Raw genomic sequence first — 12,093 nt, 5'->3', positions numbered from 1 at the left:
CAATGATATTTTTGTTAATAAAATAAACAGACAGGAAACATCAAAGACATACCTTAAAGGCATAAAAGGTACAGCTGAGGATCAGCAGGCCATTATATCCCAGGGGGGCCACCACTCCGAGGTTAGTGGTGTTGCAAATAAGGTTGACCTGGCGGATGCTAGGGTAGTCGTTGATCACCTGGAGATAGTGAGAGGACAGAGACGGGACTAAGCTAAATCTGGGTTGTATCATACACACGTTCATTAAATCGTAAGATCCCTAGGTCTGTTTATTTAATCATGCTGCCGTGCTCTTAGTTCACACATCTGCAACCTGAAAACTTACATTCGGTGGCTCCATGAGGAAAAGAGCCACAATGATGCCCAACTGCAGCAGTATGAGGAGGAAGGCAATGATGAGCTGGGCGCAGGCTGACATGAAGCGAGGTTTCTTCGTACAGATCTTCTTTTTGCTCCCTGCCAGGATCCGAGCGATGCGGTTCGTCTGCAGTCGGATCCCAAACATCATTAATACATACATCACTTACTGTACTGGAGCTATTTTTAAACTATCTGCTTTCAGTATTTCTACACAACTGCCTCAGTTTCAATGGGAGGAGTGGTGGCTCTGTCCTATTTCTCACCTTGGTAACAAGTGCAGAGTAACTCATGGCAGGTGACAGACCGATTCCTAGTCGCTGGAGGTAGCAGTGGATCACGTGGGGCTTTGCAATGAGGGTGAAGGTGCACAGATATCCGAGACAAATCCCTGCTAGTATAATGTAGCACAGCTCCCGGCTGGAGGACTTCACAACAGGGGTGTCCCGAAAACTTAGATACAGTCAAACAAACATTAGATATGATGATGGAGCCATTAAAAAAAACCCCTAAAACAATTAAAATATACAAAGATGGACAATAACAAAGTGAAAAAAAAAATTCGGGCACATTTTCAACTTTAGGTTTGAAATATTTCTTCATTAAAAAAATTCTTACTAGATAAAAACTGCAGTGACAAAGAAGGTAGCCATTAGTCCGAGGCAAGCAAATACCACAGCAGCTATGGGTTCTGGATCCCCCCATCGCAGGTACTCCACAGGGATCGGGTCGCAGCCTGGAAAGAAAGGGTGTGAAGATGGAATATAAAAGCAAACTTTAAATTGTTGTATGAATATGACAGAATTTCAAAGGTTTTTCTGTTTTAACATTTGGCTTAATATTTCTCGTCATGTAGATCAACTATTGCTTGACTTACATGCAAAAAATATAATGAAGCAAAACCACCACTTTACATTACCCTGAACACAATTAAACTGATGGTGATTTTGCAATGCTGGAAAAAAAATGTTAGATGTTGCCAAAGTCTAACAAATATTTCTACAACTACAACTGTGTCATAAATATGACATTTATATAAGTTTGAATTAGTATAAAAAGAGTGGTAAACAACATAACTGAATGGTGCTGCTCTTTGTGACATACAAATATATCTTAGTAATAGAACCTTAATCTCCTCCTTACTCCTGAAAACGTATCATGCATTTTTCTTCCTCCATTTATTTCCTTATTCCTCCATAAATTATTCTGGCCTTTAAATATCCCCTAATGTCTCCCTTATCTCTCCACTTCCTCTTCCATCCCACCTTGTTACCTAATTCTTTTCCTCTCTATCGCTGTCTTCTTCATTTGTGATGAGATAAAGGTGCATTAATTAAAGAGACAGCTCTAATTATATTCCATCTTTATGCTGGTGGACTTTATCTGGGTACTTCTTGGCCACGAGTAGAAAACCAATTTTCTTTTCTTTGACTTTCAAGCTAGTCTTGCTTCTTCTTTCTAGAAATACAACCCAATTTCTACAGAGGCAGATAATTTTTGTTTTAGGCTCAGTGTTTTCAACATGGTCAACAATGTTCATAAAATCAATAAGGAAATTTGGACCCAGGTAATGAATATTAGAAGTTTTGCAAGCAAGGGAGTGATAAAAAAAAAATCAAGTAACAGTCTTCTGCAAAGCTGTAAATAAGCATAAGTTTCAATTTTATTTTAACATATGAGAATACAGCTCAAGCACACAAATAAAAATTAATGTATCTAAGTTCTGTAGAAGAAGAAGACAACATTTTATATGTGACAAAAAATATATAGCTCTGAATCCAAGGCTGAAAGTCCTACGACATGCCCTCACACCCCCTTTGGCCACCTTCTTATTTAATTTCCTGAGTTGCAGGAAATTGTGAACTGCTGTATTTTACCAAAAGCAGTCTACAAGGCTTAGCTTTGATTGGAGAGGACAAGTCTCACTTCATCTTTCTAAATTGTTATTTCTCTCCCTCAACTGTTATATCAAAACCTATTGTCCACCTCTCTGTGGTTTCAAATGTATCTGACCTCTCTCTCTCTTGCACGCGGTTCATCCTCTACCTTGTCTCTTTGCTCTGCCTTTTGATTTCTGAATCTTTTAGATTTATTTTCCATTGGTCTGAGTCTGAAGGATCAAAATGTGAGGAGTCGAAACTAGAAAACCGTGTGTTGGTTTGATTGAAGTGCCTCTGTTTACAGTCATGGGAAAAATAACATTTCCACCACTGTCAAGCCATTTATTTGAAAAAGTCCATCCTTGTTGCTTCCAGGATGTAAGAGCAATTAACTGTAAAAGCAGGCATTTTGGCCTTTTGGTGATATGAAGCACATAGCTCCATAAACCCTCCTAGCAATCTGTATAGGGTTATAAGGCTACTTTCAACCTATCAAAGTAAATGATTCCATATTGAGAAACCATACTCACATAGTAAAACATATAATAGCCTGTAGGATCTGAAATATTTCTTTTCAGATCCTACAGGCTTCAGCTACCATGTTGAATATTAAAGGTCAAGGGAGGACAATAATAAAAGACTACCCATCGTCTACAGGATGAACTCCTACCAACCTTGTCAACGTCCCCCCACAAGAGTGGAGGAAATGTGACATAAAATAAATTGGCAAGTGCCATATTTCTCTTTCCTACTCTCAGTTTTCAGCTCAGCATTGGTTCAGGATTTGAGTTTTAGGATGCTTCTTTTTGTGACAGTGATACTTCATTTGAATTTTCAGCAGGGCTTGATTCATGTTTTAATCATCAAGCTCAGTGAGGAACATTATAATGAGCAGCTGAGAGCACAACAAGACAATCCCAGTGCTTCCAATGCAATAAAGGTGGAGTAAAATTCACTGGGACTGTAGTGTTTTTGAATTAAAAATTGAAAGCCTCTCTTAATACAAAATAATCAAAACACTCATGACAATGTCTGTGACAAGGAAAGCGGATGCAAGAGGCAGAGGTGAGTCAAAAAAGAAGGATTGTCTATTGTGTAGTTGGTGCAGGACTTTTTAATTTACTGTAACAACACACTAGATGAGAGAACTCTCATTTCAGCGTAATTCTAATTTAAATTGCTTAATCTTTTCTGCACCCCCACATGCAGTCACCCCCATTGAACAAGGACTTATGTGTTACAACATCTTAGTATCTTCAAGAACTGAGCAAATGCAGAAGCACAAACATACAGATGCTGACCTGTGAGGCCATCATTAGGCCAGGAGCCAAGATTACAGGCTTGACAGGTGTATTCATCAAACACAAACTCGTTTTCTTTGCACAGGGTGCACGTCCAGCAGCAGCTCACCTCACCCTTGCGGATCACCTGAAACAGAGACCAGAAGCATTTTTTTTTTTTTACTATTGAACAAGTCCCCGTTTAAATACAGGGATTGAGTTGGCAGGAAGGTTGCTTGTATTTGCTGACATTGCAGCTCGTATGCAGGGGCCTCAGTATATTTATGTAAAAATGAGCTTGTGTCAAGTCAAGCAGAAAATATCATATTCCTTTGAATTGGGGAATCTGGGAATAAAAATCACACATAGGAATAGGTAGAGCATGCAAGCATAGGCTTAGGGCAAAAGTGACTTAAACCATAGGCTTGCAGAGAATTATAAACCATTTGCTTAGTTGATCATAGATACAGAAATTTGCACATGATTCCATGAGACAGTTTTAAAATCACTTTTATGACCTAAGATGTAAGATTTTGTGATGCACATTGAAAATTACTTGCGCCTGCCTTTTAATATTGCCAGGGTATAGCAACCACTGCACACCATGCAAAATGAACACTTCATTTACAATAATTTTTTTGTCCCATTTAAATCTTAAAAAAAAGCATTCAATGCCTATCTCCCGTCTTACCTTAATTTGCCCTTTGTCACAGGGTTCACTGCAGACCGATTTAATGATGGCATCTTTCCTGGACCAAATTTCATCATCAGCTATCTTCAATCCGCTGTTGTCCCAACTACCAACATTGATGTAGTCATAGTAGTCCCTCCCCATCTTCTTGAAATTCATTATTTCATACCTATTTATAACAATAAAAATGTGCAGTGAACATAAGACACAAAGTTCCCACTGAGAGATCAAAGATCAAAGATCTCTTAGTGGGAAATGCCGGCATGTAGGTTTCTATAACCTACATGCTGTAGGTCATAGAAATTATGCTGGATATAAATCACCCAGCAACTTTGCCTACCTGCCAGGTGAGTCTCCATTTTCATCAAATAAAATACCCTCTCCAGACACACCAGTGAAGTTGGTTTTCATCAGGAAGTCCAGCAGAGTAGCACCATCTATAGGTCGCATAGCATCACAAAGGCCCTATAGAAATGTTAGCCATTAGTCTTAAGTATTCAAATGAATTCAAAGTATTGCACAAAATAACCATGGTAGTATGTAATTATTCAACTTTATGGAACAATTTCCAAATAAACATAAACATATTCTAATATACTGTTTAATAAATGTGAAAAAGATCAACTTTATTGTCCCCAAGAGGCAACTTGTTTTACACACAGCAAAGAACAAATGCAAAAAATTACAAATACAACTGACAGGAATACAGAAATCATGGCAACATAGGTTCCTACAATTTTTATTTAGACTTTTCAGGTCAAATTACAATGAGGCTGGCACAAACATAATGCCTACAAAACAAGGAAAAATGCTATGTTAACCTAAGTCAAATAATAGAGCATTATTAACTGATTAGTTAAAAACAAAATCAGAGATGAGATCATTGATCTTGCCAGAGGTCAATGATCTCCAAGATCAATGACCTTTTTCGTAAGCATTCAAAGGACAACATTCAGATAGATGTCTCATTGTAGTTGGTTTGATTATGCATCTTCACCTATTTGTCCATAAAATTGAAGCATATTATAACTTGTTTAAAGTTATAAAGGCAGCATTGTAAAATTATCGACAATGCTGTGTGTAGTTGAACAGTTTAACTAAGGGGACCTGTTAAACTGTCCACTTAGGACAGTGGCAGACTGCTTTGCAAGTCTGTCACTGCTCTCCTTATGCATTGCTATGGCTTTGTGTTGAGGGAAATAAACATTTTATCTGTGACACTCAACCAGATTTCCTGTGACTTACTGGAGGTTTGTTGAAATTAAATCAACAGCCAGAGAGTGGTCACTTGTTAAAAATCCGCCTGCACATCTTCCCAGCAAAATAATTATTTATAAAAAGACATTATGAGTCTGGTAAACATGTTTCCTTCTACCCTATTGCTTTTCTGCTTTATGTTTAAATGATGTATTAAGTTAATGTAAACAACATTCCACCATAGCTATTCTATACATCTAATACTGTAACATGTTTAATTTTATAACAACACTGCCATTAAATTTTGAGCATAAGAAGTGCAGGTTATAGAGGCTACAGGAATCAATATTTTTAGGAAATGCAATTAGTAGCGATATAAGAAAGTGTGACAACAGCTCCCGTAACCATAAAGGGGAGAGTAGCACTTTCAGCTGTTTAATAAACATTATTGTAGTGAGGTGAGCAGAAGAAGTAACCTATGTCGACAGCAATTTACTAAATGAAGAACAGGAAACACAAAGTGCAGCTCTACTAACCTAAATCACAAGAAAAAGAAAACAGAAACAACCTTTGTCAATCATCACTTCTAAGCTTCTCCTAAGTAGGAAAGTGGACCAAACTCTGGTGGTGCACAAAGAAAAGACCACTTTTAGAATGATTACAGAAAAGATCCAGTTTAATTAGATGCAATTGGGGATTTTTAGCCTGTGTATGTAAAAAGATTGATGATATTAGTACAGTGAATGAAAGCCAAACTCAAATTGGCAGGAAGAACACTCACTTATGGAGCTTAATCTGGTTGCACTTCACTCTTCACAGACATGGTTTACAATCTGAAAAGCTCTTCCTCATTGCATTGGGATACTTTCTGACTTTTTGTCATACATGCAGCATGACATAAAAGTCAAACATGGGAGTAAAGTCTGCTGAAACATAGGAGTAGTCTCCAGAGAGACTTTTGCACGGTCTGTACAAGTCATGACTGATGAGTCCACGTTGCGCAACAATGCAAGGTAGAGAGGCAAAGGAGACACTGCTGGACTCTCTGCATGAACTAAATGTAGTCACACAGCCAAATTGGAATTTGAGAAAGAGCTTAGACAATGAAACACAATTATCTACCCACTCAGCTTTTTCTGTACTGCTGCCCTAGTCCCTGGTGTATTTTTTTTTCGACTGGACCTACCTGATAGCCTGGGCATAGAGAACGTTGCATGTTATGCAGGCCGAATGCCATTGAGTAAATAGCATTAATGACAAATCCCATCTTGGTGTCCTGTGCGTAATGAGTCTGCAGGGAATCCTTTCCTGTAAAGGTGGACAGATAAATAGATAAATAAAGCGGAGAAGGACTGACAATCGTATTGATGAGTATGGTTGGGGAAAAAAACGAGATATTTTTTTTCTAACATCAAAGGGCCCTTTCTCCTCTTCCTCATCAGTCACTCCCCACCTCCACATTGCATTTCTGCGTCTGTCTGTGTCCTGTTCTTTTGTAATTTCCGTCCCATTTCATTAGAATAAATAAGAAATGACTCCCTTTGATGCAGCTCTCAAGTACTGTCTAGCCTATGAATGTAGTGAATGAAACAGACAGAGAAAGGGATGGCATTGAATCAAAATATGAAAATCAATGGAGGGTTCATTCTCAAGATGAACCTAAAGGTTGTGTGCGTCCATGTGGTCTGTTTGTAGGTGTTTGTTCAGCCTGTCAAAAAGTTGCCCCTCACAGCTAATTTAAATGCAGGACAAAGGTAACCTGAGTTTTCATCAATTCATTTTTTATGGATAAAAGTTATCCAGCCCAATCTGCATGAAAGTAATTGTTCCCCTTGGGTGAAATTGACTCATGTTAACAGTACTTAATAAAGTTTCATTTCTCTTGCCACATCTATTCCTGAGTACTATCCAACCTGTAGAATCAAGAAATCACTTAAATAGAACATTTCTGACAACATAAAGTAGGAAAAAAGATCTTAATAAGCAACACACATCATTCGCCAAAAAACTGAAGAGAAGCAGACATCTATTAGAAATAGACTAGAAATAGTTACAAAACCATATCCAAGGCTTTGAGACTCCACAGTGAATCAATATGAACCATTGGAGAAACTGTGGAACAGGGGTGGACCTGCTCCACCAGATGAAAGTGGATGCTCACACATTTGCCAAAACATATCTTGACATTTCCTCAAATTATTTCATATCTGGCATCAACCGTGATTATTACACTTAAGGACATTTACATGGTTTAGCATTATTGAATGAATTCTGCTCTATACAAAAAAAGGGGAAGGTCTGACCTTCAGAGGGTGACTTTACACTCCACTGCACTTAGATCATGGTGGCACAGCCTTAAACAAGCTGTTCCAAAAAACCTCCAACACCAGTGAATTTAAAACTAGTCTGCAGAGAAGAGTGGGTCAAAAATCTCCACAGAAATATAAAAGGCTCATAGCCACTTATCATAAGCACTTGATGGCAGCTGCTGATGCCAAGGATAGTATCAGTGTTTTAGTTTAGGGACCAATTACTGTTTCACAAAGCAAAAGATGTGGTTTGGAATGTTTTATTAACATAGAATCAAAATTACAATCTTTTGTGTTTACCTAGTGTAGGAGCAGATGATAAATGAATATATGATCCACCTGGCATACAGGTGGACACTGAGGAGATGTAAAGAATAAATAGATGACCTTCACAATGATCAAGGGGTGGCTCTGACTTTAATTCATCTGACAAGGTAGCAATCAGCATGTCAAAACTACCCTGGTGTATCACATCAATGGCTTAAAGCATTAGTTTGGCCTATACACCGAGCAATATTCTGAATATCAGAATTTTTTTTGCTGGCCTGAAACACTCAAGTGCCTTCTGTTTTGGTATTTTATTTGCGTCTCCACTTACTCTCACAGGTGCGGTTGTACTTGTTGCTCTCCTGTGGATGACCTTTAAGTCTGCAGTGAAACCGATGCTGCCAGAACTCCGGAAACCAAGGATTCCTGGGGTTGTTTTCAGGACGGAGCTTAAGGTAGTAATCATCAAACCATTTCACGTCCGCTGACTGCAGCTTGATGGTAATACCCCCGGCTGCTTCCTCGGCATAGCCTTCTGTCACATCGTACCTGTCTGCCCATCCATCGCTGCAACAAAAGGAAAGGAGAGAAAAGTGGCAATGTTTAGCAAGTTTAAGCATTCAAATGAGTGCAATCAGTATGCCAATGAGGATACAAACATACAATGCCTTACAAAGGTATTCAAGTTATTTGAACTTCATATTTTTTAATGCTACATCTATATATTTGAATGTATTTTAGTTTTATGTTATGATACAGACCAACACAATGTAGCACATACTTGGGAACAGGGAATAATAGGATTGATTATTTCCAAATTATTCACAAATAAAAATTTTGAAAGTATGGCATGTATTTGTATTCATCTGCCTTTATTCTATTACCCCCACATAAAATCCTTTGCAGAAACCAATTGTCTTCAGAGATTATTTAAGTAAAGAGAGCCCACCTACGTATGATTTAATCATTCATCTCAACAAAATCTACCTGTTCTGTGCACATCATAGAGGTTTGTTAGAGCTAAGTAGTGAACAAACAGCATCACAAAGACTAGGAAACATACCCAGACATAGAGTGAAAGGAAACAAAAATAGAGCCATCACTAGAGTCAGAAGACATGTAGGAGGAAGAGATTACATCATGACGGGCCATGTCCAAAATTCAACGGATCATTTACAAAAGGGTAAAAACCACTAGGCACATACACTCCCACACACATGCACCGCCAGACTCTTGAGATGATCTAGGTCAAACTGAGTTTGTCTGATGCTGCTGATAAAACGGCAGCTATATGCATGTAAGCACCTCACAATTCACCTCCACAACACATTTAGACACTGTAATTTACATCTTTAGTAAGACACCCAGGTTTGCCACTCCTTTACAACGAACAGATGGCAACGTGGATGTGTCTGCATGTGAAAGGCAGAGATAAAGGGAGGGAAGTGAATTGAATGACAAATATCTTCTCCTTCCACAATTCTTGCCAGCCTGTCACAACCAAAACAATGATCCTCAGTTCTTACAGTGAAAATTAGTTTCTTTCAGCATTATTTTTTATTTTAGCCTTTTCTACCAGGGTTTCTTTTCTCTCTCTTCTCTCTCTGTCTCCAGAGTACAGAACTAATTTTCTCCTACAGCAGTCCCTGCACCCTCAGTCAAGTTGGAGATCCAGTGTGAAAGTGAACTGCTTCCCCTACTCTGCCTACCACAAAGTTCACCTCTGTCGATTTGTCCCTTCTTTTTGTCACAGTTACTGTCACCTTCTGTCACTGAGCTGTGGTGACTAATCATAGTGAAATAATTTTTCAATTACCATAAATCTATCTAACATGAGTAAATGTTTAGCCTCTTATTTGTACGGTGCAAAAGGTCAATGCAAATAATAAGAGACTACAATCTTGTCACTGAAACTCATTTAGCCTTTTTTAAAGTTTCTGTGAAAATTTGTTCTTTTAATCCAATTAATGGGGGCAATATTGTGTTGAATTGACTTTTTTGATTATTCCCCCATCCAAAACATACCTGTGTTGCTCTTCCCATGCATGTTTGAGAAATCCTTGAATCTCTCAGGCATTTTCTTCCGCTTATCCGGGGGTTGGGTCGCGTGGGTAGCAGCTTAAGAAGGGACACATCATGTTTGATGTGTCCAGCATATTTAAAACAACTAAAGGAAACATATTTTCTTGATTTTGCTATAAAATGGCACTATGTGCATGGAAAATACATAATGCTGGCTTTTTAAAGGAAAAAATAAATTACCATTTACCAAGTTACCATTTTCTGTATTTCTATGCGGAATGCCGGTAGGTTTTTTGAATGTTAAGACATAAGGCCCTGGCTTTCAGCCGTAGTGAATCTTACAAGTAATGCAATATGCACATTGGACTGGTAATGTAGAGGTACTAGAGGAAGAAAACTGAAGTTAGTGTCATGTTTCATACATCTCAAATGTTCTCCCATCAGCATTTCTTTGTCAATATTTGAACTTTACTAGTACTGTACAGTGAGAGCATGACAAAACTAAAAGACTGGGTTAGTAGAAGCCAATCAGAACTACCCTGAATATAGTAGCTGAGTTTTGTGCTTCAGTATGAGGAGGAATCAGGTGTAGGGATAAAGTGCCTCCCAAGGGTCTGCTCATGCTTTTCTGACAAAAAACTCAGCCCATCCACTTTATTGACAATGATTATCTTACCAAAGCTGGCCCCCGTGTATTGGTGTCAATTTCAACAGTTGTGACTAAATGCTAAACACCTGAGGCTATTCCCCACACCCAAAGTAGTTAGTTGAGCAAAGGTTTTGCAAATTGATTTAATTTCATCCCTTGACATGGTAATAAAACCATCCTGGGATAAAATGGGATGGAAAGATGTGCTAAACAGTTAGCAAATGGATGCAAGTACTGGGAAGAAAATATATAAAACTAAAACCTGTTTTTATGGGACAAATCAACAATGGTGCATTTTAAGCCAAACACACAGACAAATGGGTTCTTACAGATTAAAGATTAACACTTCAGATATGCAGCTGTGTGGGTGATGATGCAAAAAGAGGAGGGTTTTAACGTAGGCCTTCGGGATGCGCTTACAGAAGTACTGTATATGAGGATAAGCTGAATGTGCGAACGAAAAAAAGACTGCAGTTGTTTACCTATTATTTCATCAGAGTAGACAGATCAATCGCTTTCTATTCTGGATCAAAATAAGTGTTATAAATGACATTCTGTCTATTTCTCTCTTTCAGTCTCCTTCCACATGTCTGGAAACCCAAGGCCGTTGTCATGGTTTTCCAGCCCACGCTCAATCTGCTGTCTGTACTTTGTGTCTCATTAGAGGCACACTGGATCGTAAGTGTATGCACATACATACACCCACACACCCCCTTTCCACCCCCTGTCACACACACACTTCCACTCTTACTTTTCAATTCACTATTCAATTAACATCTGATGCCCTGCACCAATGTCACAAATGCTATTTGAGTAACCGTACAATATTCCAGTGTTGTAGGCCACCAAAATACCTTAAGCGTAACTTAAGCAAATCAATTCTAAAAAGCTGGGCCCGAGGCACCTGCCTTTCCTTTCTGTTCATTCAGGGTATAAATAGAAACTAGAACTCATTTGCAAATGGTTATTAATTTTTAGCTGGCTGTTTCTTGGTTATAAAGTCTATCACAAGACCGAAGTTTCTGACTGTCTGGATTCCAGAAAAAGGCTTAATAAAGCCTTGGTTTTCTTACTTTATATGTCAGTATTACACAATATTACATACAGTTACTTTGTATAGAAGAATTTGCCTCACTAAATGTAGATGCTAAAAAATAAGTAGATTACAGCAATTTTGATTGCTCTAAATTCAATAAAACACCTTTGATCCTTATACTTTAAAATGATTTATTCTGCTCACGGTTGTAGCAACCTGAAAAGAACTGTGCATGTCTTCAATATCAAACAGCCAGACAAATTTATATTTTAAATTATTTATAATTTAAATAATAACAAAAAATAATAACTGATAACAATTATCAGTTAACACCTTCAACAGGCCACCAGTTTATCACAAGACAACATAAGACACAAAAGGTAAACAACCATAAAGCTAAAGAGG

At 38.1% G+C, this 12,093-nt stretch overlaps 1 protein-coding gene across 3 annotated transcripts in view; it reads right to left on the bottom strand.

The window, feature by feature from the left end:
- The window catches only part of grm5b (glutamate receptor, metabotropic 5b), a 68,159-nt gene that overhangs the window by 14,130 nt on the left and 41,936 nt on the right, over positions 1 to 12,093 (bottom strand). For all 3 annotated transcript variants that reach the window (XM_028045434.1, XM_028045433.1, XM_028045435.1), the window contains exons 7-15: positions 8,313 to 8,548; positions 6,592 to 6,713; positions 4,549 to 4,673; positions 4,209 to 4,377; positions 3,539 to 3,665; positions 976 to 1,093; positions 624 to 810; positions 326 to 484; positions 53 to 178 (exon numbers count right to left, since the gene is read on the bottom strand). In XM_028045434.1, coding sequence (XP_027901235.1) covers positions 53 to 178; positions 326 to 484; positions 624 to 810; positions 976 to 1,093; positions 3,539 to 3,665; positions 4,209 to 4,377; positions 4,549 to 4,673; positions 6,592 to 6,713; positions 8,313 to 8,548 — 1,369 coding nt within the window. The remainder of the gene's footprint in view (positions 1 to 52; positions 179 to 325; positions 485 to 623; positions 811 to 975; positions 1,094 to 3,538; positions 3,666 to 4,208; positions 4,378 to 4,548; positions 4,674 to 6,591; positions 6,714 to 8,312; positions 8,549 to 12,093) is intronic.

This window comes from Xiphophorus couchianus, chromosome 18 (genome assembly GCF_001444195.1).
Source record: "Xiphophorus couchianus chromosome 18, X_couchianus-1.0, whole genome shotgun sequence".
NCBI classification, from domain to species: Eukaryota; Metazoa; Chordata; class Actinopteri; order Cyprinodontiformes; family Poeciliidae; genus Xiphophorus; species Xiphophorus couchianus.
This window is presented reverse-complemented; position numbering and strand designations above follow the sequence as displayed.